Source organism: Erithacus rubecula (assembly GCF_903797595.1).
Source record: "Erithacus rubecula genome assembly, contig: scaffold_394_arrow_ctg1, whole genome shotgun sequence".
Classification (NCBI taxonomy): Eukaryota; Metazoa; Chordata; class Aves; order Passeriformes; family Muscicapidae; genus Erithacus; species Erithacus rubecula.
The window spans coordinates 21,087-45,530 of NW_027635941.1; the positions used below are offsets into that span (position 1 = coordinate 21,087).

At 49.2% G+C, this 24,444-nt stretch overlaps 2 protein-coding genes across 2 annotated transcripts; both read right to left on the reverse strand.

Annotated features, from left to right (window-relative positions):
• Positions 1–10,805: 10,805 nt before the first annotated feature.
• LOC306816158 (olfactory receptor 14I1-like) lies at positions 10,806–11,738 on the reverse strand (the record flags this gene model as incomplete). Its single annotated transcript, XM_079332637.1, has 1 exon — positions 10,806–11,738. One exon carries the CDS (start codon positions 11,736–11,738, stop codon positions 10,806–10,808), a length of 933 nt encoding a protein of 310 aa, XP_079188763.1.
• Positions 11,739–21,412: 9,674 nt separating this feature from the next.
• LOC306816157 (olfactory receptor 14J1-like) lies at positions 21,413–23,964 on the reverse strand. Its single transcript, XM_079332636.1, has 2 exons — positions 23,917–23,964; positions 21,413–22,405 (listed from the first exon to the last, which is right to left on the reverse strand). The coding sequence occupies exon 2, from the start codon at positions 22,380–22,382 to the stop codon at positions 21,450–21,452; it is 933 nt and encodes a 310-aa protein (XP_079188762.1). The 5' UTR covers positions 22,383–22,405; positions 23,917–23,964; the 3' UTR covers positions 21,413–21,449.
• Positions 23,965–24,444: the final 480 nt, after the last annotated feature.

Sequence of the window (24,444 nt, forward strand, 5' to 3'; positions counted from 1 at the left end):
CCCTGCAACGAATATTTGAGACCTTTAGACTCCTTAATTCTACAAGGCATTGCTTTGTCAGCACAGACTCTTGGTTCCATGAGGTTCTGAACATTCGCAATGGATATTTGGTTCCATTGGGCCTTACAGTATCACAATGCTCTTTTTGGTTCCATGAGACTTTAATCTGTCAGGTGCACTTTTGGTTCCTTGACGTTCAGTACTCTAAACATGATCTCTGTAGTTTCAAAGTCTCACAATGGACTCTTGGTTCCATGAGGCTCCTCAGTATCAAAAAGGAATCCTTGTTTCCATGTGGCCCCACAGTGTCACCACAGTGTCTCTTTGGTTCCACAAGGCTGTGCAGTGTCACAATGCCCCGTAGGTTTCATGAGGCCCCACAATGTCACAGTGGACCCTTGGTTCCATGAGTTTCTTTAGTGTCACAATATTCTCCTTGCATCTGCAGTGTCACAATGGTTCCTTGGCTCCACATGGCCCTGCTGTGTCACAATGAACCCTTGGTTCCATGTGGCCCCACAGTGTCACCTTTTTCCTGTGACAACCATCAGCAAACCGCACAGCCAGGGCCAAGTGCCTGGGAAGAAGGAGGAGGCAGGGGGACATTTGGAGTGATGGTTTTTGTTCTTCCCAGGAACAGTGCTGTGAGTGGGGCTCTGCTGTCCTGGAGATGGCTGAACAGCGTCCTGCCCATGGAAGGGGGAAGAGACAACAACCTCTTTCCATGGAACTGTAACTGCAGAGAGGTCAGGCTGAGGGCTGGGTTTAAAAGACTGTCAGCAGCACAGGAAACATCAGTGTGAGAGGAAAGATGTGTGCTAATGTCCTTACAAATCATTTGATGGGTGAAGAGATGGGTATTAAGGTCTTTGAAATGGGTCATAATGTTTCTACTGACTTTAGGCAGAGGGTTTGTTACTGGGATCTGCATAAGGTTGAACTTCTGAACTTTGGGGGCAAAGACCAGGTTCAAGGGGGTATATGGAACAGCAGGTTTGGGAAGGCTGTACCTTCCTATTACCTCAGCCAATGGGGAAAGGAAGAGGGCAACATGCAGCCGGGAGTTTAGGATTAAAGGAGACTGCGCCATGAAACTGCAAGAAAGAAAAACCCCCTATGTGTGTGCCCCAATGAACTCTTTCTGTTTATTCAGAAGAAGTTGAAGGATTCCTCTGTCTCCTTTTTGGACATAAACCTCTGGCATTTCTGGATTTTCCTGACAGTGACAACATGGAATCTCATGGAACCAAGTGTCCACAGTTCCATGGTGCAACCTCATAAGGCGCTGGAGACCATTGTGTCACAATGGGAACACACGGAACAAAGGCTCCATAGTGACACTGCAGGGCCTCATGGAATGCAAGAGATCATCCTGATGGAATGGAAACTCATGGAGCCAAGTGTCCACTCTTTTACAGCAGGTCCTCATGGAATCCAAGAGACCATTGTGATGCACTAGAAATGCATGGAATGCATTGTGACAAAGCTGGGCCTGATGCAACCAAGGAGACCATTGTGACGCAATGAAACCTCAAGGCATCAAGAGTCAATTGTCAACACATCAGGCTCTCATAAAACTAAAGAGAACATTGTGACATAATGGATTCTCATGGAACTGAAGCCCCATTGTGAGAAAACATGGCCTGATGGAAACCCGGTGCCACTGGGACATCTCCAGCCTTGGAGGAAGCAAGTGTCCAGTGTGACACAGCACAGCCTCATGAATCACAGCAGAGCACAATGACTCCATGGGATCTTGGGGAACCAAGACTCAGCTGTAAACACAGAGGAGACTCATGGAACCCAGGAGGTCATTGTGATTCCACACTGTCACAATTGAGCCTTCTTTCTGTGAGAATCCATTTCCCCACAATGTTCTCCTGGGTTCCAAGCTGTGCCTCAATGGCCCCTTGCTTCCACAAGCCATGGCATAGTCCCACTTGTTCCTGGGTTCCATGAGGCCATGCCATGTTCACAACTGACACTTGCTTCCATGAGATTCCATTGTGTCACAATGGTCCCCGTGTTTCCATGAGGCTGTGCTGTGTCACAATGGACACTGGATTCCACAAAACCTGGCAATGTCCCAGTGGCACCTGTGTCCCATGAGGCCCCACTTGGTCAAAGTAGAGCCTTGGGCTGATGTGGATGAGGGTCCATAGTGATGCAGAGTCCTCAGGCAGGTGCAAAGGTGAATACTTGATTGCAAAAATCAGGCCTTTTAAAGCAATGAGACCATTATCAGTTGCACTGTTTTAAAGCATAACAAACATACTGGCTTACCTTCTGTCCATCTGGAATTAAAGATCCCTCAATCGTCATCTCACCTTTTGCTGCTTCTTTTGCCTCTCTGTCTGCCCACTCATTTCTTTCCAGCAATTCCAAGCTCACCTTCTGATGTGCCTTAACGTGTATATTTGGTATGTGCTCAGGTAGCTGAACTGCTTCCAGTAGCTGCAATATTTCCTGCACATTTGACGTCTTTCCTTTGTGAGTTTAACAGTCTGCTTTCTATCCAGATGGCTCCATACACATGTACAACTCGCATGACTCTGTCTAAATTTTTATTTTTGTTTCCTTGTGATTTCTTAGACATGGGTTAGAGGGATTATCTGAGCTTTTTGTTCAGAGGTATCTATTGACAAGGGTCCAGACTCTATTACCTCTTTGCAGGTGCTAACTGCATACCCAGCATGTCGCTTTCTACTCACAACATCGCTGCTTCCATCAGTGAAATAGATTTCTGTGCCATCCAAAGGGGTGTCCTTCAGATCAGGGAGGCTGGAGTAGGAGGCTTCAATAGTCTCCAGGCAGCCTTGGTGTACTGGTTCCTCTTGATTTCCACAAAGGAAAGAAGCTGGGTTGATAATGTTAATTACAACTATCTCTACATCATTTTGTTTCACCATGATAGCTCAATAATTCAGGAACCTATGTGGGGAGAGCCAGTGCCTGTCCTTTACTTCCAGGACCGCAGACACTGTGTGAGACACCAGTACAGTCATTTTCTGGCCCAAGTTGGATTTGTGTACACCTTGAAAATTCAGCACCACTGCTGCAAGGGCTCTGAGGCATGCTGGCCATCCCTTGGTTGTTGTGTCCAGTTGCTTGGATAATTAAGCAGCTGCTCTCTGGTATGGACTCAGGTCCTGGGCCAGTATCCCCAGGGCAATTCCCTGCTTCTCAAAGGAAATCAGAAAGAATGGTTTGCTTACACCTGGGAGTCTGAGAGCTGCAGCTGACATTACAGCATTCATCAGCTGGTGAAAGGCCCACGTGGCCTCTTTTGTCCACTGGAGGCCTCTGTTCCCATTTGCAATGAGCGCATACAGAAGTTTTACAAGCAAGCCATAGCTGTGTATCCACAGCCTACACCACCCTGTCATTCCTAAGAATGTCTGCAATATCGCTTCCTTGTGATCTTGACCTATAGTTTATTGTCCGACATGAATTTCATAACCCAGATAAATCACCTTTTGCTTCACTACCTGGGCCTTTTTCTTTGATGTCCCTGAAGTCCTAGAAAGTTTAGAAGGCTTACCATCCAGGCTACACATGCCTCTTTCATCTGGGTGGCTATGAGGGTATTGTCCACATACTTCAGTAACTTTCCTTCTTCTGAGGAAGCCTCCCAGGATTCCAGATCTTTGGCAAGCTGTTTCCCAAACAGGGTAGGAGAGTTTTTAAATCCCAGAGGCAACACCACCCATGTGAATTGGGATCTGTGGCCACTTTTCGAGTTTTCCCATTCAAATGCAAAATTTTTCTGGCTGTCTTCATGGAGAGGGAGGCAAAAAAGGTATTTTTCAAGTCTAAAATGGTAACCCAATTTAGCTCTGGTGTTAGGCACATTAGCCAAGTGTATGGGTTTGCTGCCATGGGATAGAGATCTTCAATTATTTTGTTAACAGCCCTTAGATTCTGTACTATCCCATATGACTCATCTGGTTTTTGGACTGGTAAAATGGAAGTGTTGAACTCAGATGTGCACTCTTTTAACAACCCGAATTGCAACTATTTTCAACTATTGGACTAATTCCTTCCCTATCTTCCTTTTTCCAGAGGTACTGTTTAATTCTAACTGGTTGTTTTCCCTCCTTCAGTTTAATTACTGTAGGAGGTGCATTTTTCACCCTCATTGGTACATTGGAGGTCCACACTCCCAAAAACACTTGATTTATTATTTCTTCACTAATTTCTCCCTCCATATGAGCAGCTGTTAACATTAAAATTAATTCCTCTATGCACTGTTCATAATTTACCTCCAGAATAACCTCCACATTTTAAAATTTAATGGTTACTTGTAATTGTTCTAACAAGTGTCTCCTCAAATGTCTCAAGAAACTGGGCAGATAGAGAAATTTATGAATATCCTATTGCTTTCCAAGCCTATACCTTAATGGTTTGCAAAAATATGTTTGTTAAAGTTGGCCAGTCCCTCCTATTACTGTAATATAATCCTTCTCCACAGGTGCCATAGTTTTATTCAGAACTGAATATATTGCCCCCGTGTCAACTAGAAATTCCACTTTTTTTCCCTTTCTCCCCAGCTTTAACTTACAACCAGTGGATCTCCTTCAGTGAGATCTCCTGGTCCTCCTCAGTCTTCTTTCACATGTGCAATCACTTTTCCCTTTTCCTGGTCTCCCTTTTCCTGAGGGTCACCCTGTCTTTGTTCTGGACATTAATTTTTCCAGTGACCATATTTCTTACAGATCACACACTGGTCTCTGCCCAAGTGGGACAGATCTCGTCTAGGTTGTCCCTGTCTGCATCTTCCTCTCTCCTTCTCACTTATGACAGCTACGAACTTCCTCATTCCTTGTTTATATCCTTCTTCCCGGTTACTAAAGACTTTCCACACCTTGTCCAACAGCCTCTCTAAGTTCCTTACATCCTCCCCCCAAAACTTTTGAAGTTTACATCTTATCTCACACCTTATGACTGCCCCAGGAATAAATTGATTAGCTACTGTATCCTCAGCTCAGACCCAGGGTCCAGTGATGTGTGGCAGCCCATTGCATCCCTTAGTCGAATGAGGAATTTGGATTGCAACTCAGAGGGCCCCTGCTTGATTGCATATAAAGCTGACCAATTTATAGTTTTGGGAATGGCCCTTTCCATCCCCTTTGCTCTCCACTCCTGATAGCTTTCCATCTCTCTCAATTCTGCTGATCTATTTGAGTCCCACTGTGGATTTTGGAGAGGAAAATAATCTTTCACATCCAATTGCTGTGTTTTATAATAACCTTCTGCCAGATCCCTGTCATTTTTATAATCAATGGTTTTTCTGTCTCGGTCAGTGCATCCAATAATAATTGTATATAGCTCCAATCCAGATTGTGTTGTTTATTATATATCACAGACATTTAGCAGTGTTAACTGGATCACTGCGGTAAGTTTTAGCAACCTTCTCCCATGCCTCCAAGTTGATTGTGGAGAAGGGAACTTTAACCAATACCATTCAAACCTGTGGTCCCACTGCTTCTCATACAGGTGCCTGTAATATCTGTGTCTGTTATCCAGTCCAGTGTGCGATTGGAGGAGAGTCTGATCCTCTGAGTCAGCATCCTCATCCCTTTCCTGTCTTATGTGGGAAGGCCTGAGCAAAATGTCCACCAGATCTTGTTCCTGAGCTACAATCTGGTAAGCCTTATCCAATTTTGTACATCTTTGCCTTACACTGCCCGCTGAACAACACTGCTTAAGCTTTCCTCTCTTAGACTTATTCTCCTTCTCTAGGGCCAATACCAGAGGATCAGATGGAGCCCTGAGCCCACAGTCTTTCTACCATTCAGGGTGATCTTGAAGGGAGAAAAACATGTCTGCATATGATACCTCTGTCCACTTCCCTTCCCTCCTAAGAAATATAATGAGCTGTAAAAGCATGTTATAATCCAAAGTTCCACTAGGTGGCTACTTCGTTCCATCATCCAGTTTATATAATGGCCACCAGTCCTTGCAAAATCTAATAAGATCTCTTTTGTTTTCTGTGCCTGTGTCCAGCAACGTCTTCCCAATGTGCAATAATACAGCCTAACGGACTGGCCTTAGGGATCTCTTTACTTGGTCCAGTTTCCATTATCTTCTTCTTCTTGTCCTGTCCCTTTTCCACTCAGAATTTTCCTTACAGAATTTCACTGTTCTTTCCCAGTTTTCTTCCCACACACAACCCCAATTCACAGGCTCCCAATGTGACTTTCCACACACTAACTTCAGAATTTTAGGTTCAACATTGACTTGATTAGGATAGTTTTTCATATTACACTTGGGGCTTATGCTCTGCTGGTTACTAGAGCAACAATACCAATGTATTTCACAATCTCTACTACATAAACACACATCAGATGCCAACCCCTTGATCCTCTGACAGCTCTAAATTTCCCACGAAAACAAGCTATCCCGTTCACCCTCTCTGGAATACTCAGAGTCTCTACTGCAGGTTTTTCCCTGTCCAAGGCTACCAACCTCCCCACAGAGGTCCTCGTTTGTTCTCTCTTTCTATCCAGTGATTTATTGGATCAATAAATTCCCAGGGATCAAGGTTAAACCGCTGTTGAGGAGAGACTCCTTCAATTTGTCTATCCATGATTAAAATGAATGCTAACCACTCCATGTTCAAGCACAACACTTCTCTGTTCACACTTGCACTCACCCCACACTTGGCTTTTCTCTGGCAATCTCAGTCACCAGAGGTCAGAAGCGTGGGTAGAGCTCCACCCTCGCTCCGTATCAGAGGTACGGCTCGCCCGCTCACTCACTCACTGACACACTCAATGATTCAACATGTCCAGACTTAGCAGTCACACAAAATAGCAGCAAAAACAAGGACTCACTAGGCTCATCCCCAGGGTCCCTAGCAGGCTGCTCTGTCAGCTCAGTGACACCCCTCCGTTGGCAGTGCTATCGGCTGAGGATCAACTCCTCTCTCTTTGTCTCCATCCCTCCACTTGCCCAGCTGCTTGCAAGCCCACCAGGACTGTGCTGTACATCAGGCTTCTCTGTACGACTTACTAGCAGTCTTGTTGTTGCTATTTAATACATACCATTTTATCTGCAATGCCAGCAGGTGATTGTTTGTCCCCACAGTGAGCGAACCAAGGTTCAAGATCCCTCCAGGGAAGGTCCTGGGGCGCCCCAGGGAATCTGCTCCTCGGCTGCTACCACAGCAGGCAGAGACCTCCTGGCTGGCTTGCCAATATGAAATGTGGGAAAACTCTCTATAATCCACAAAAAAGTTAAAAGGGTAAGCATGTATTTATTCAGCGCTGAGGTGCATGCGGGATAGCTCCTTCAAAAACATGCACACCTTTGGCGACCTGTGCCTCTCTTTTTATTCTCTACCAACTAGGATTGCACAATGCGACTAATACATATTCGTTTCCTAATCGTGCCTGTCCCCATTTTCTATTAAAATTAGCTCCACGTCTCTTCGTGACTGAGCACTTCTTGTTGGTTGCTCTGGTGGTTGTCTGGAGGTCCTTAGGATGAGGTAAATAGTATTCTTCTCAACTGAACTTTTCAGCTTGTCTCCTTGCGCATACTCTCTTTTTAGTCTTTTGGTCATCTTCTGGACTTTGATACCAGTTTTCCTGGCTTAGGAGTCTGAAAACCCCCCCTATTTGGTGGTGCCTTTGTCCTTGCATCCTGTTTGCACATTCTAGCTCTTTATCGCATCTTGTAACCTTGCTCTTCTCCTGTTCTTGTAAGCTCAGTATATGTTTAAGCATTCCATATAGTTTTGTCAGCTCCCTTTTAGTCCCTTTTTTGATGCTTGATTCTTAATTCTCAATTTCTCTGTCTCAGACAGTGGCTGTGGTCAGTGTGTGTGGTCAGTGCTGTGGTCAGTTGGAAAGTTGCATTTGGGGTGGTCAGTTGGTGTGGTCAGTGGCAGTATACACTGGGTGTGAGAGGTGCAGGGTGGCCAGTGGGTGTAGTCACTGGTATGGGCTGTGGGTGTGGTTGGTGGATGTGTTCAGAGGCAGTCACCACTGAGGTGTGATCAGTGTGTGTTGCCATTGGGGTGGTCAGTGGGGTGATACATGGGGGCGTTGTTAGTGTTGATGTGGTCAGGTGGGTGATGATTGGGGTGTGGCAAGTGGGTATGGTTAATGGGTGTCATCAGTGGGTTATGGTCAGTGGGTGTGGTCAATGGTGGTGTGATCACTTGGGTAGTAATTGCAGTGTGGGAAGTGGGGTGTGGTCAGTAGTTGTGCTCAGTGGTGGTGTGGTCAGTTAAATGCTCAGTGGGTGTGGTCTGTTGGGTGGTTTTTGGATTTTGGGCAGTAGGTCAGTGCAGGTGGTCAGTGAGGGTGTAGTCAGTGGGGGTATGGTCAATTGGGAAGTTTCTGGGGTGTGGTCAGTGGGTGCAGCCAGTAGGTGTGGTCAACGGTGTGTGGTGGATTGGCATACAGTAGATTGGGTGGTCAGTAGATTGTGGTCAGTGAACATGGTGAGTGGGAGTGGTCAGTGGATGTGGTCAGTTGGAGTATGGTCAGTTTGGAGGTCATTGGGGTGTGGTCAGTTGTGGTGATTGGGTGCCATCAGTGGGGGTATGGCCAGTTTGTGCAGTTACTGGGGGTGGTCAGTGGCATGTGCTCAGTCATTGTGGTGAGTGAGTGCAGTCGGTGGGTATGGTCATTGGGGTGGTCAGTGGATGTGGTCAATGGTGTGGGATCAGTTGGGGTACGATCAGTTGAGTCACCAGTTCATTCAGTTGAGTGGTCAGTGGGTTGTGGTGAGTGGGTGGCAGCAGTGGGTGTGGTCAGCCGAGGTATGGTAAGTGGAGGTGTTCACTGGGTGTGGTCAGTGGGGTGTGAGCATTGGTGTCTTGACAATGACTGTGTTCAGTGGGTGTGGTCAGTGGTTGTGGCCAGTGTATGTGGTGAGTGGGGGTGGGCAGTATAAAGTTGTAAGTGGGAAATGGTCAGTGGGTGTGCTCAGTTGGGTTGTCAGTGGAGTGTTGTTAATGGTTGTGGTCAGTGGATGTTGTGAGTGGGTGTGGTCAGGGAAGGCGTAGTGAGTTGGAGTGGTCAGTGGAGTGGGGTCAGTGGGAGTGGTCAGTGGGATCATCACTGGGGTATGGTCAGTTGGGTGGTCATTACTGTGTGGTCAAGTATGTGACCAGTGGGTGTGGCCAGTGGGAGTAGTCAGGGGTGTGGGCAGTGTGTGTAGACAGTAGGAATATAGTCAGTTAGTATGGTCAGTGAGTGTGGTCAGATGGAGTATGGTCAGTTGAGGAGTGTTTGGGGTGTGGTCAGTTGGTGAGGCCAGTGGGTATGGACAATGGAGTAGCCAGTTAGTGTGGATACTGGGGGTGGTCAGTACCATGCAGTCAATTGGTGTGGTCGGTGGGGGGGTACTAAGTAGGTGAGGTAAGTAGGGGGTAGTAGGTGGGTGTGGTAAATGGGGTAGTTATTGAGGAAATGGTCAGTGGAGGTCGACTGTGGGCTGTGGACAGTGATGAGCAGTCACTGGGAGTGGTCAGTGGCTTTGCTCAGTGTGCGTTTGCATTGAGGACTTACAGTTATAATTAATACTGACTATAATTTTATAATTGAAATGCAAGTAATTATGGCCAGATGAATGCACCAGGGGAGGAAAGAGTAATGGGCAAGGGGAAGAATTCTGGAGAAGGAAAGAGGAAAGAAAGCCGAAGCCAATGAAATGCTCAATGCAGTTTGGGGGTAATGGTCAGGCAGCCCTGGCTCTGAATAACAATGTCTGCAGTGCAACAGGAAACTCACAGCTCATGGAAAAAAACTTTCTGGCTGACTTCAGAGGCCATGACAAACCTGAGTGGTTTCCCCTCCTGTCCCCCAGCCCTTGCTGGCCCCAGGGGCTGATGGCATTTGTGCTCACTCAGCTCCATCTCCCCACAGCAGCACCATGGGGGTGCTGACGCCTGCTCTGTGTAGTGCAAACAGGGGCTCCTGAGCCAGTGCTGCCGTGTCTGTGCCTGCAAGGATGCGGCACCTGTGTGAGCTGGGGGAGAGGCCAGGGCTGCAGAGGGGGAATGTTGATGGCAGGTGCATGAGGACGCTCCAGGTCGCTGATCTGGTCTGACCAGCGCAGTGGGGATGGATCAGCCCCTGCTCTGCTGCTCCTTGCCAGGCTCTCCCCCTTGCAGGGACCTTGCAGAGCACAAGCCATGCTCTTTGCCCTCAGCCTGCCCACGGCCAGCCTGGGGCTGCTCACAGGGGTTCTCTCTGCTCAGCATTGGCCTGGCCAAGTGTTCTGGAGAGAGCCTGGCCAAGGAGCCTGGAGCCCCCAGGCCCTGCCCTGAGGCGTCAGCGCTGCCCCAGCAGTGCCCATGGCCTGTCCCTGCTGCAGCCCTGGCACTGCCACCCCCAGGGCTGTGCCTGGCCCCAAGAGCACTCAGGCCCTACAGCAACACGAGGGGCAGGAGGGCAGCAGAGCAGTGGCACGGGAGCAGCACTGGCAACACCAAGTGCTGCTGCTGCTGGGCACAGCTGCTCTGCCAGCACTGATCTGCCCCAGCTCTGCACACAGACATTGCTGCTGCAGCTCCAGAGATGAGAACAATAGGGGCATCTCTGGAGAAAACTTTGCTTGGAGAGAAATCCTTCAGTGTGTTTAAAGCCACGAACACTGCAACCATTTATTGACACATTTTGTGGCCACAGGGAAGATGGAGAAACATAATGAGCAATGGAACACAGAGTGGGTTTTTTTATGGACAGTGTGCTAAAACTAAAACAAAGGAAAAATAACCCCACAACCAAACCAAGATGAAGCACCAAAAATGGCTGTTTTTCTGTGATTTTCAGAAACTAGCCAGCAGTTTAATGTTCCTGAAAGCAGCCAGTCGTCAGTGTCCACACTGCAGCCTTGAGCTCCTGGTTCCTCAGGCTGTAGATGAGGGGGTTCAGCACTGGAGGCACCACTGAGTACAGAACAGACACTGCCAGATCCAGGGATGGGGAGGAGATGGAGAGGGGCTTCAAGTTGGCAAATGTGCCAGTGCTGAGGAACAGGGAGACCACAGCCAGGTGAGGGAGGCAGGTGGAAAAGGCTTTGTGCCGTCCCTGCTCAGAGGGGATCCTCAGCACAACCCTGAAGATCTGCACATAGGAGAAAACAATGAACACAAAACAACCAAATGATAAACAGGCACTAACAGCAAGAAGCCCAAATTCCCTGAGGTAGGATTTGGAGCAGGAGAGTTTGAGGATATGTGGGATTTCACAGAAGAACTGGCCCAGGACATTGCCCTGGCACAGGGGCAGGGAAAATGTATTGGCTGTGTGCAGCAGAGCATGGAGAAAGCCACTGGCCCAGGCAGCTGCTGCCATGTGGGCACAAGCTCTGCTGCCCAGGAGGGTCCCGTAGTGCAGGGGTTTGCAGATGGACACGTAGCGGTCATAGCACATGACAGTCAGGAGATAATACTCTGCTGAAAAGAAAAACATAAAGAAAAAGACCTGAGCAGCACATCCCTCATAGGAGATGTTCCTGGTGTCCCAGAGGGAATTGTGCATGGCTTTGGGCACAGTGGTGCAGATGCAGCCCAGGTCAGTGAGGGCCAGGTTGAGCAGGAAGAAGAACATGGGGGTGTGCAGGTGGTGGCCGCAGGCTACGACGCTGATGATGAGGCCGTTGCCCAGGAGGGCAGCCAGGGAGATGCCCAGGAAGAGGCAGAAGTGCAGGAGCTGCAGCTGCCGCATGTCTGCCAGTGGCAGCAGGAGGAAGTGGCTGATGGAGCTGCTGTTGGACATTTTCTCACTCTGGACCTTGTGGGCTGTTGAAAGAAGATGTTGAAAAGCTGGAATAGTTTTCCTTAAGTCAATCTTGTGCAATTATATTAGGAATCATCTTAAAAACACCTCTCTTACAGTGGGGGAACTTAACGAAAAGATTTTTTTTTTTTTAAGCTCAGTTTTGTGCTGCTGAGTTACTTTCTCATCTTCTGCATTGCTCTCAACCTGAACTCTGGAGATCCCAGTGGGAAAACAGGGTTTCCAGTGCTGCAGGGCAGTCAGACCCATTGGTGATACACAGCTGCCCTGTGCTCATTACACATTCCTTGTATTCAAGTTGATCAACCTGAATTACAACGTGCTTGAAAATTACAGTGGACTATTTGAAGGCCCCAGATTCAAAGTCAGTCTCCCTAAACCTTTCTCTCTTACCCCGTGCAGCTGGAGAGAGAGGGATACCAAGGGTTTGTCTGTCTCTCTGCTGCCTGGAGTTGTGGTTACTGGAAGCTGTTTCTTACTATCCAAGCCTTGTCACTGCCTGTGCTGTCAGAGCCCAGACCAGCCCTGGGGGCTCAGCTCTGCCCTGAACACCCCTCCAAGCACAGGGCACTGCTCAGGGACATCTCCCTGCCAGCAGGGCCTTATGGGCAGCTCAGACAAACACAAATGCTGCAACACAAGGTGCTGCTGCTGCTGTCTGTAGGCAGAGGAGGGTGAGGAGGCATTTTGTGAGGGAGATGTGAGGCAGATCTGCTGATGCTCAGTGGGACAGTGCAGTAGTCTCAGTGACACAGACACACCTGACAGCCCCTTTCCCTTGCCTTGAGGAGAAAGCTGAGAGCAGCCCTGGCCATGCAGCACCATCTGCACAGCAGGAGGAATCTATCCTGATGGGAGTGGCTCCTTCTACCTCCAACTTCTCCCCACAGTCCATGGGGAGCTGCCAGGCAGGCTGAGAGCTGCCCCTGGCAGGTGGCACATGCCCTGGGCTGGCCAAGAGCCCTGAGGGCTGCAGGAGCTGCTCTGCAGGACAGTCCTGGGCATCCCTGGCTGCAGCCCCAGCATCAGCCCCTGCAGCCATCCCTGGCAGCAGGAGCCATCCTGCCCTGTCCCTCTGATGGTGCCCAGGGCACTCCTGCTCTGGAGCACATCCCCCTCTTCCTCCCCCCCCCCCCCCCCCTCCTCCTCCTCTTCCTCCTCCTCCTCCTCTTCCTCCTCCTCCTCCTCCTCCTCTTTCTCCTCCTCCTCCTCCTCCTCCTCCCCCTCCTCCTCCCCTCCCCCTCTTCCTCCTCCTCCTCCTCCTCCTCTTTCTCCTCCTCCTCCTCTTTCTCCTCCTCTTTCTCCTCCTCCTCCTTCTCCTCCTCCTCCTTCTCCTCCTCCTCCTCCTCCTCCTCCTCCTCCTCCTCCTCCTCCTCCTCCTCCTCCTCCTCCTCCTCCTCCTCCTCCTCCTCCTCCTCCTCCTCCTCTGCTGCAAAGAAAATGGGAGCGCCTCTGCTGCAAAGAAAATGGGAGCGCCCTCCTGACACATCCCCCGGGCTGTGGGATATGCTGGCTCCAAGAGATCCCTCCAGGAGCACAGGGGACATTGCCCTGCACCCATAGACTCACCATGCCCAGAACCATGAAGATGTTTCCCCAAGTGAAGTCTCAGCTCAATGTCTTCCCAGTCCTGATTGTCTGTAGCCAGTCTGTGTCTGGATCCTGTCCCCTCAGTGCCAGCAGGCAGTGCCCTCAGCCCTGCTAGGCTGGGAGAGGAAAAGCTTCTCAGCAAAAATGTCTTTTTGAAGCTTTTCCTGGTTGCCATTATCTCGCCTCTGTACCAGGGGACACAATGCAACGGCTATAATGACCCTCACATGAGTTTGTTCTTTTTTAAATTAGATTCAGTTCCTGAGAGAATGTTTTTCAAAAACCCTCTCAAGAACTCAAAATTAAAATGAAACTTCAAAGTTTTTTGAACTTTTAATGGGTCCCATAGTGAGACAGCCCTGAGAAAGTGCCCCAAGGTTCCAGTTAGAGCAGAACACTGGAGGCAGTGATGACAGGTAGGAATAATGAAAATAAAGGTGTCTCTGATGCTGAGAAAACCTGGAGGTGTTTCAGGGATGCATAGGACCAAGGGCTGAGCCCCAACCCCTGGCAAGGCAGATCCTGTCCCTCCCTCATTGCTCAGGGCCCTTCCCGGGCCACTGGGCTCTGGGGATGTGCAATGTCAAGGGCAGGACCATGGGGCGGCCCCTGCCAGGCTGCTGAACAGGGACTAGGAGGCAATGAGGCCCCATCACAGCAAGGCTCACTTGTCTCCTGCTGGCCTCAGGCCCAGGGCCAGCAGCCATGGCCCAAGTGCTGCAGCAGTTGGCTCTGGCAGGGCCTTTCAGCTGCTGCCCATCCCTGTGCCCTCTGCAGCCCAGGCTGTCCTACGGTGTTCATGCCCTGCCCTCTGTCCCTGCCAGGCTGTCGTCATCCCCCGGCTGCCCCACCTCGCTGGCCCCTTCCTTTGCTGACAGCTCTGCGTCCTGCCTGCTTCTGCCTGGCCACACAAAACCTTGGGCTGCTCCAGACTCCTTCTGGGGGATGTGTTACACCACAACCCTGCCCTAGGAGAGAAATTGGCATTAATTCTTTCTTTCTTTGTCTGCTGTCTGCTGTCAGAAGGATCCACTATCCCTGAAAACACCCTTCCATCCCTCTCAGGGCTCTCCTCTGCTGTCCTCTGTTTCCACTCCACTGAGTACTGAGCTCCATTATTCATATAGAGTGTTCATGTGCTTGCAGCCTCCCAATCCCACCTTGGGATATTATTGGGCTCTCTCTTATGTGGTGGCAAATAAAAATCTTCTTGTTATAGTCTAAGAAAATCACCAGAGAACAAGGCAGCTTGACCTGTGTGTCCTGGCTACTTTTGTCTGAGTGCAATCCTTGGGTAGGTGCAATTTCAAATGTAGAATCCCAGTTTTGGCCATTGACACCTTGGTGAGAACAGCAGTTCTTTTCCACTGGAAGGAAAGCACTGAGCCCCAGGGTTTGGTGATAGATGAGAGAGCCCTCAGGAGGCCAAGTCAAGCCAGACTGGTACTGACAGTTTTTTTCTGGGAGCTATCCTTCAATATACAGAATTTTAGAGGTGAAATATCAATTTCTAACATGGATGTCTGAGGAAGAATGATCATTCTTTTCCACAGGAAGGAAGGCATGGAACAGCAGTATTTCAGGGGCAGATGAAAGGTGGCCATCAGAGGCCAAGGCAAGGCAGACCTCTCTATCCTGGCAGCTTTTCTCTGAAAGGAACCTTTGGATATAAGGAATTTTTTGGTGGAATTCACCATTCAGCCATTCCTGCATAGGTAAGAAGGATGGTTCTTTCCCATAGGAAGCAAAGCACAAAGCCCAAGTGTTTGAAAGCAGAAGAGGAGACTGGTGGTTCATGGGACAGCCAGACATTTTTGGCCTGGCAGCTTTAGTCATGGAGAAATCCTTGGATATACAGAATTTGGGGGCTTGGATCTCAATTTTGACCATGGACACCTTGATGAAACAGAAGATTCTTTTCTATAGGATGGAAAGCACTGAGCCACAATGTTTCAAATGCAGGTGAAAGGAAGCCCTCAAGAGGTAAAGGACAGCCAGACCTGTCTCTCATGGAAGCTTTCACTTGGGAGCAATCCTTGAGTGTACGGAGTTTTCGAGGTGGAATCCCAGTTTAAACCATGGATGCCTGGTTGAGATGGATTTATTTTTTTCCATAGGAATGAAAAGCATGAAGTCCAAGTGTTTCATAAGACGAGAGGTGGCCACTCATGGGCCAAGCCATCCTGACCTATTCCTCCTGACACCTTCCATCTGGGGGCCATCCTTGGACACAGGGATTTTTGGAGGTGGAATCTCAAGTTTGGCCATGAGTGTCTGGAATGGAAGAAGAGTTCTTTTCATTAGAAAAGAAAGCCCAGAGTGCCAGTGTTTCAAAAGGCAGATGAGAGCCAGCCCCAGGAAGCCAAGGCCAGCCAGACTTGTCAGTCATAGCAGCTTTTGTCTGGGAGCTGTCCTTGCATATAGGAAATTACGGAGTTGGATTCCCAAAACTGTTCATGGACACCTGGAGGAGTACAGTACTTTTCCAAAGGAAAGAAAGCACAGAGCCCCAGTGTTTTAGTAGCAGATGAAAACAGACCCTCAACATCACAAGGTAAGCCAGTCATGTCAGGTGGCCCCTGGGAGGCCAAATCAGCCTGACCTTTCCATGTTCCCTCAGTTCCATGAGGCACCAGAGTGTCACAATGGTCTCTGTGGTTCCATGAGGTTCCATGGTGTCTCCATGTTGTCCCTGAACCCGCATTGTCACAACAGACCCATGGTTCCATGAGGTTCTGCAGTGTCACCATGGTCACTGTCAGAGGCTGGATGAGATCAATGTCCCAGACAGCTCGGGATAAGTTGTCAGTCAGTCAGTCACACAGTGGGCTGGTGCTGACCCAGGCTCTGATTGCCCGAGCAATCACAAGTCCCACCTGGGGGGAGGCCCACGAAGGCCCAGGGACTTAAAACATGGAGCAGGCACTGAGCCCATGGTCCATACCCTGCCTTCTGCTGGGATCTGTGTCTCACCCACACTGGAACGCGATGAGTTGGTAGCCATGCATGTGTCTTTCTATTGAGCTTCTGTCTTTCTCTCTCTCTCTCATTCCTCTCCTTTTAATGCACTTTATATGGAAGAGTTTTGGTTTCCTCATCAACTGAAGTGCTTATATGTTACAAGCTTAAATGGGCTAAATTAATGAAGTTCCTTCAATGACAAGTGTTTTATATTGAATTGGATGTAGTATTGATTCTTTTAAAAGCATTCCTTGATTATCTATACTTTGCCAGTAAAATTTTGTGTCATTTTGACCTCTTGAGACTATCTGGCTGGAATTTCTCCTGCACACCCAACTCAGTAAAGGAACCTTTTGTCACCCCCAGCATTTCAGTGTTCTAGGGTGTTACAACCCCTCAGGCTCACAATGGCTTCTTGTTTCCATGGGGCCCCACAGTGTCACACTGGCCCTTGGTTCCATGAGCATCTGGAGTGTCACACAGGGTGATGCCCCTCCCATCCCAGTGCCCCAGGAACAGCCCCGAGCCACCCGTGAGAGACAGGGCCTACTGGGCCAGGCCTGGGGTTCAGCCCTTGGCCTTTCTGCTGCCTCCAACCAGCCCAGGCTTTGCTCAGCATTGCAGTTCCTGCTCACAGCCTTGGGATCTTGCAATCCTGCCCTCAAGGATCTGCTCTCACCAGTCCCTGGGGAGCCTTTGGCAGTCCCTGCCCTCAGTGGGGCCAGTGATTCTCCAAGGGACTTGGAGTTTTGCTTCTGACTCCTTGAGCAGCTTCTTCAACCTTCTCTCAGTGTCTGAAGGTGCTGGAGTCAGCCCTAAATCCACCGTGGGGATCATTGAAATACAGAAAGCCCTCCGGAGTTCTTTGTCTTGCTTCAATTGTCTTCAAGTCTCCAGGGCTTGTGCTGCTGCTTGGAGAAAGTTTGGAGTTCTGTTAAGGAAGGAGATTTCAAAGTGCAACCCATGATTCTTCTTTAGTCAAGTTTTTTTCCGTTTTGAGAAGAGATGATTGAAGCATTCCCCAAGAGATCTTGATGCTGAATGCCTCTTTAGGGGGTCTGGGCACAGAGAAGAATGAGCCATTGCAGACTGACCCTGTTTGGACAACCTGCTCCTCACCCCCAGCCTCACCAAATCTAGCATTTCCCACATGGGACTGACATCCCTGTGCCCTGCACCAGAACCTTGTTCCCTGAGCTCTGCAGATGGGTGTCCCAGTCCACTGCACCATGTCCCGCCTGCTCTCCTCAGGGCTCTGCCTGCACACAGGCCCAGGAGAAATTTTCCTGTTTGTGAGGAAAGAATACAAAAGCTTGAGCAGATTTTCTGAACAACAAACCCACTCAGGAGCCACATGCTCAGTACAGGCTGTCTGGAATGATGTCCCCTTTCTACAAGGGACAGTGTGACCAGAAATGATCTCTGTAAGCAGAATTCTCTGAGACTTTCAGCTGAATTCTCTGTCCCTGTCTGTACCCTGCATCTCTGTTGCAGATGGAAATTACTGGTGCCACTGTCACCTTTAATCTCTCTCTTGAATGCAGACAGTTTTTCCCAGGTGTGTTAAGAAGTTGTTGCTCAATGTCTATGCAAAGCTTTTATATCCTCATGGAACCAATTGTCTCCATGGAAAGGAGACAATTGTGATAGTTTGGTGCCTCACAGAAACAAGGCTCCATTGTGACCCTGAGGGGAATTATGGAATCAAGGAGACCATTGTAACACAGCAAGGCCACGGGGAACCAATGGTCCATTGTGACAATGCAGACTCAAGGAGACCGTGGTGACACTATGGGACCTCATGGATCTAATGGTCCATTGGGACACTGAAGGACTTCATGGAACCCAGGGTCCAGTGTGACATAGCAGCGCCTCATTGGAACAAAGGAACCATTGTTGGTCAGCACAGAAACTCATGGAACCCAGGGACCATGGGGAAACAGCAGGGCCACATGGAACCAAGGAGACCAGTGACATTTAGGAATCCTATGGAACTGAGGGTCCAATATGGCACTGCAGAAGCAAGGAGATCATTGTGACACTATGGAAGCTCATGCAACCAAGCAGCCATTGTGACACTCCAAGGTGTTGTTGACCAGGGAGACCATTGTGACACTCCAGAACCACATGACACTAATGGTTTATTGTGACACAGCAGGGTCCCATGGAACCAATTCATCGTGGCAGTGCAGATCCCAGGAGACCATGGTGACATTTTGGAAGCTCATGGAACCAAAGGTCCATTGTTATAATCCAGAACCAAGGAAAGCATTGTGACAGTACAGAACCTCATGGGACCAAGACTCCGTTGTTATGCAGTGGGGCTTCATGGAACCAAGGAGATGCTGGGACACAGCAGGGCTGCATGGAAACAATGGCCCATATTGCAGATCCAGGGAGACTGTGGTGATACCACAGAACCTCATGGAACCAAGAGTCCAATGTGACACAGCAAAACCTCTTGGAATCAAGGCAATCATGGTACACTATGGAACCTCATGGAATCACAGATCCAATGGAACACTGTGGGGCCTCACTGGAACAAAGGACATGGTTGATGAGACAGAAGCTCATGGAAACTCTGGGACATTGTGACACTGCAGAGCCTCATGGAACCAAGGAGAGCACTATGATACTGAGGAACCTTATGGAGCCAAGCAGCCATTTTCATACTGTGGAACCAAGGAGAGCATTGTTGACAGAACAAAACCTCATGGAACTGAGGGGCTGTTGTTGTACAGCGAGGCCTCATGGAACCAAGAAGCCATTTTGACACTGGGGCCCCATGAAACCAAATATTCATTGTGACCAAGCAGGGCTGCTTGTAACCAATTCTCCATCGTGATACTGTAGATCCAAGAGAACGTGGTGACACTATGGCACTTCATGGAACCAAGGGGCTGTTGTGACACCCCAAGGCCTCGTGGAACCAAGGAGAGCATTGTGGCAGTACAGAACCAAGGACAGTATGGAGCCAAGGGGCTATTGTGAAACTGTACAAGAGACATAATGGAGTCAAGGACAGCACTGATCCGGAAATGTGCTGGATAGAAATTTTTGAACACAATTTTAAGTATTTGAAAGCACATATTCTTTATTACAGCATGGTGGTCACTCAGGTAATCCCTCATCCATTTGTGTGTATTGGGCATAAGGTGGACAGAGATTTATCACACAGACTGATTATGTTTTCAGTAGCTATCCCCACTTCCTTTGACTTTATTTGACATAATGGTACCCATCATCACAAATCCTTATGTGGTTCATTGGGGTCTGTCTTCAATATCTGGTAAAGGTGGCTGTTCCTTGATCCTTGCTTTTGAATGATGGCAATTTCTTTGTTTTGCATAATTTTTGCTTTATCAGCAGTCTTTCAGAGCTGAGCTGGCATTCTGCTTGCATTTTGAATGACTTCTGTTTGCCTGAGTGACATCTTTGATCTGTTTGTCCAAGGCTGTGCTCTTCTGTTCTACTGTCCTTGATAAAAGTAAGTGTCATCTTCTCCTGTCCTTGTCACAGTCTTCACCCCAAATGAGGCGTGTCTGCAACCTCCTCCAACTCATGGGCTTGGGGTGGGCAAATGTTCCTGAGGGAACAGGGATGGGACAGCTGGGCTAGACTGACAAGGGGGATGTTCCATTCCTTGTCACACTGTGATCAGCAATAAATTGACAGATGTGGTGGGAGCACAAGGGAAATAGGGGATTGATTTATTTTTTAAGACATTTTTCTTTCCAAATACCACCTACAGTTCTGTCCTTGGGTACTTGAACATTTTCCACTGATTGGAGATTTCCTGGGGGTTTGTTTCCTTCTGTTTGTGGTCTTTGCTTTTTTAGTTGGTTTGTTTGTGGGTGTTTTTTATTGTGGGTAGGTTTTGCTTAGTTTTTTATTTTTCGTCATGTTTGTTTTTTTCCCTATTGACTTTCTTCTGCTGCATAAGTTTTTTCTCCCTTTTCATGTTGCTTGGTTTGTACCTGATGGCAAGGCAAATCTATTCAACTCAGTCATCTTGCCCAATTGTGTTTTGCAGTCATTATCAACAAGAAGAGTTTGGTCACAGACTGCCTGCAACTTGGCAGCATACACAAAGGAATTGAAAGTGCACTGTTGTGCCACCAGAACTGTGCCACCCGTGAGTGCTGATGGTGGTGTTTGTTTTCACTCGGGTTCATCCCCCCCCCCCCCCACACACGATGCACTGCTGGAATCTCCTCATCACAGAGCAAACACAGACTGCTCACTGGTCACTTGGTGTCCCTCCATGCAGGGACAAACAACCTCCTGCAGGTGGTGCAGAGGCCAGTACTGGGTATGGTGGTTGCAGGGACTGGTGTGGGACAATTTCCCTGGGGCACCTTCCCAGGCTGTGCCCAGAACAAAGACACAACCCAGGCCCTGCTCTGCTGTTCCCTTAGGTCCATCCCAGGAGCTCTGGCTGTGCCAGGACACTGCTGTGTGCCCCCTGCACACTGCCCCTCTGCCCCAGACACTGGGCTTTGCTTTGCCAGGGCATTCCTGGAGCACATTCCTGACAGCAGCTCTGGAGGAGAGCAAAGCCTTCCTTCCCTGCCCTCAGGAGATCCCTTTGCTGATGGAGCTGCTGTGCTGGAGCCCAGCTGTGTCCCAGCAGTGCCCATGGCCTGTCCCTGCCTGTGCTTACAGCAGGGACACGCAGCAGAACAGTGACCAATCTGCCAGAGCACTGCGGCCTCACAGCCACAGAAGGGCTGTAAAGGAGAGGGTGGAGTTGGGAAGGGCAGATGTGGGGAGAGCCAGAGCCATTTTCCCTGGCTGTGCTGTTGTGCTGGGATATTTCACCTCTGCCTCTGCTCACAGGCACTGCTCTGCAGAGACATAGAAGGGCTGAGGAAGAATCCAGGACACACAGGAGAGGGCATGCACTTACTTTTATTTAAATGCATGGGAAGAGACCTCTTGCATATCTTTGCCTTCCAAAGGAAAAGTAGATATTAATGCAGAAATGCAAGGAGTAATTTAGAGTATTTTGTAACGAAACACAATAGTGCATAAAGTTAAAAAAACAACAAAAAAAGAGAAGGACAAATAAGAAAAAAAAAAAAGAGAGAGATTGTAAAGAGTTACATTCTAAAGGGTCTGCAGAAGAAAAGAGAGCATTTAATGCTTCTGAAAATACAAAGTCATCAATTTTCTCAGGGCTCCTTTGAGCTCCTGGTTCCTCAGGCTATAGATGAGGGGATTCAGGGCTGGAGGCACCACTGAGTACAGAACTGACAGGGAGAGATCCAGAGATGAGGAGGAGATTGAGGAAGGCTTCAGGTGAGCAAATACTGCAGTGCTGAGAAACAGGGAGACCACGGCCAGGTGAGGGAGGCAGGTGGAAAAGGCTTTATGCCGTCCCTGCTCAGAGGGGATCCTCAGCACAACCCTGAAGATCTGCACATAGGAGAAAACCATGAACACAAAACAGCCAAGTGCTAAGAAAGTAGTAAAAGTAGAAGCCCCAAATTTCCGGAGGTAGGAGTGTGAACAGGAGAGTTTGAGGATCTGGGGGATTTCACAGAAGAACTGGCCCAGGACATTGCCCTGGCACAGGGGCAGGGAAAATGCATTGGCTGTGTGCAGCAGAGCATTGAGAAAGCCACCGGCCCAGGCAGCTGCTGCCATGTGGGCACAAGCTCTGCTGCCCAAGAGGGTCCCGTAGTGCAGGGGTTTGCAGATGGACACGTAGCGGTCGTAGCATATGATGGTCAGAAGGGAATACTCTGTTCCAAGGAAGAATATATACAGAAAGAGCTGTGCAGCACATCCTGAGTAGGAGATGTTCCTGGTGTCCCAGAGGGAATTGTGCATGGCTTTGGGCACAGTGGTGCAGATGCAGCCCAGGTCGGTGAGGGCCAGGTTGAGCAGGAAGAAGAACATGGGGGTGTGCAGATGGTGGCCGCAGGCTACGGCGCTGATGATGAGACCGTTGCCCAGGAGGGCAGCCAGGGAGATGCCCAGGAAGAGGCAGAAGTGCAGGAGCTGCAGCTGCCGCGTGTCTGCCAATGGCAGCAGGAGGAAGTGGCTGATGGAGCTGCTGTTGGACATTTGCTGTCTCTGGACATGGGGACCTGTTCATAGATAAAGGACAGTGACTAGTCAGCTGAGGCTGCTTTGAGCCAAACCTGCACCATTCTCTGTAGATTCCTACTGTGGCTAACCCACCCTTGTTCCTGCTCTGGGAAAACCTTTACCCAGGTCCCTGACTGAGCTGAAGTTGTGTTGTCTGAGTGTGCCAGGAGCAGCCAGGCCATTGCATAGAGGCTCTTGAGGAGCCATCCCTGCCCTGCTGCCCTGGGTTTATGGCTGTGTGGCAGAGGGACAAGGCTGGATATTTAGGATTTGCCAGTGGAATCACTCCTAATGCAGAAAGGCTTGGTAGCTACTGCATTCACAAATCAAAAGGATGGCAGGAGTTGGTATTAGGATTTGTTTTCCTACCCACATGATTGCTGGTTCTCTGAGGATAGAAATCCCCAGCATTTCTGCTGCACTCACAGTTTGCCAGTGAGAGATCTGAGAGGGAGAAGATTCCCTGTGGCTCAGGGTAAGGTGAGGGGCTGGATGGGCTTGTTCTCAACTGCCCTGGGTTTGCACTTTTGGCTGGAATCAGAGCACAGTCACACTTCTGTATCACCCTGGGATAACCAAACTCTGCTGATTGCAGAGGGATCCCTGAATGGCTGACCTTCTTTAATGGTCTCTGAGCAACACCTCAGTACCCCCTTCTGCCAAGAACACTCACCATTCCCTTGGCAAACCCAAGAGCATTTCCTCAGCTGTGGCATCTCTGCACTTCCCCTTGGGACACTCAGAGAACTCTGAGAGGCTCTGGCACAGATTTGTACCAAGGAGGGCAGCTCAGAGCTTGGAAGAACACAGCAAGGAGACTCCCAGGTGTGTCCATGATGGGATCTCAGGGAGGAGGCTCAGCTCATTCCCCTTTCCCATGCACTGCTCTGCCCTCAGCCCCACAGGTCACAGGGAAGCTTGGACACCCCATTCCCATGGACACCCCTGCCTGGCAGGAATCCCAAGGGCAGTGCCTGACTCAACTGCTGCAATCCCAGAGCCTTCCTGAGAGCAGCAGATAACAATGACAGTACCAGAGGAGTGCAGGAACAAGAGAAGATGTTGTGGTGCTGTGCTGGGAGGGCAGGGCAGAGACAGCCGGGCACTCAGGGCAGTGTTCCCATACCCAGCTGTGCACGGCACCTCCCACACACCAACAGTGCCCTCCTGCCCCCAGCATTGCTCTCTTCAGCCCCCTCTCCTTCCCCGAGCATCTCCCTGGGCCTGACATTTCCCTCCTGAGAGCCCTGCCAGGCTCACAGAGCCCATCCCACCCTCTGTGCCCTCACCTGTCCCACACAAACCTGCCTGTCTGCAGGGCCCTGCTGGGGCAGGGTCTCTCTGCAGGTGGGCAATGGCAGCTCAGGAGAGCCCTGCTGGGCCCTGCAAAGGGGATGCTGGTGCTGCCCGGCGCTGGAGAGTGGCTGAAGGGCCTTTAGGAGGCACCCAGCAGAGAGACTGACCACACCAAGTTAAAAAACTGGAGTCTCTGTAAATGTTCAAACATTACTTTGATGATCCTGTGTGTCCCTTTCAACTCAGAATATTCTATGATTCTCTGAGTACAATTCCTGTTCTGCTTCCCTCATCCTTCTGGTGTCTGTTTGTTTGTCTATAATCAAAAGAGAATAAAAAAACCTTGCAAGAGTGTTACAATGGTAAAGTACAAAACAGATCGTTATTGGAAGCTTCCAGGTGTCCCAGTGGGAATGTGGCACACCTAGCCCCAATTCCAACAATGCATTAAGGTTATTTAACTAGGATATTTAACAGGAACATTCAATAGGAGATTTGGTTTCCCCTGTTACACACCCCTGGGTCAACTCATTGGAGTAGTTCCAAAGGATTCCTTGCCCCTATTTTTCTATGACTGCTCACATTCTGCTTAAAAAACAAAACTAAACAAAACAATGTTCTTCTTGTAGGTCCTTTTCCTGATAATAAGACTAGACATTATTTCAGGAATGTATTTAGAAGGTCAGCTTATTGTTCAAAAAATCTAAAAGAAAGGTTAGGAGGTGTACTAGAGATATTAAAA

Bases quoted from the DNA above. Each gene is read 5' to 3' on its own strand.
- LOC306816157 (XM_079332636.1), bottom strand. From the start codon at position 22,382: ATGTCCAACAGCAGCTCCATCAGCCACTTCCTCCTGCTGCCATTGGCA.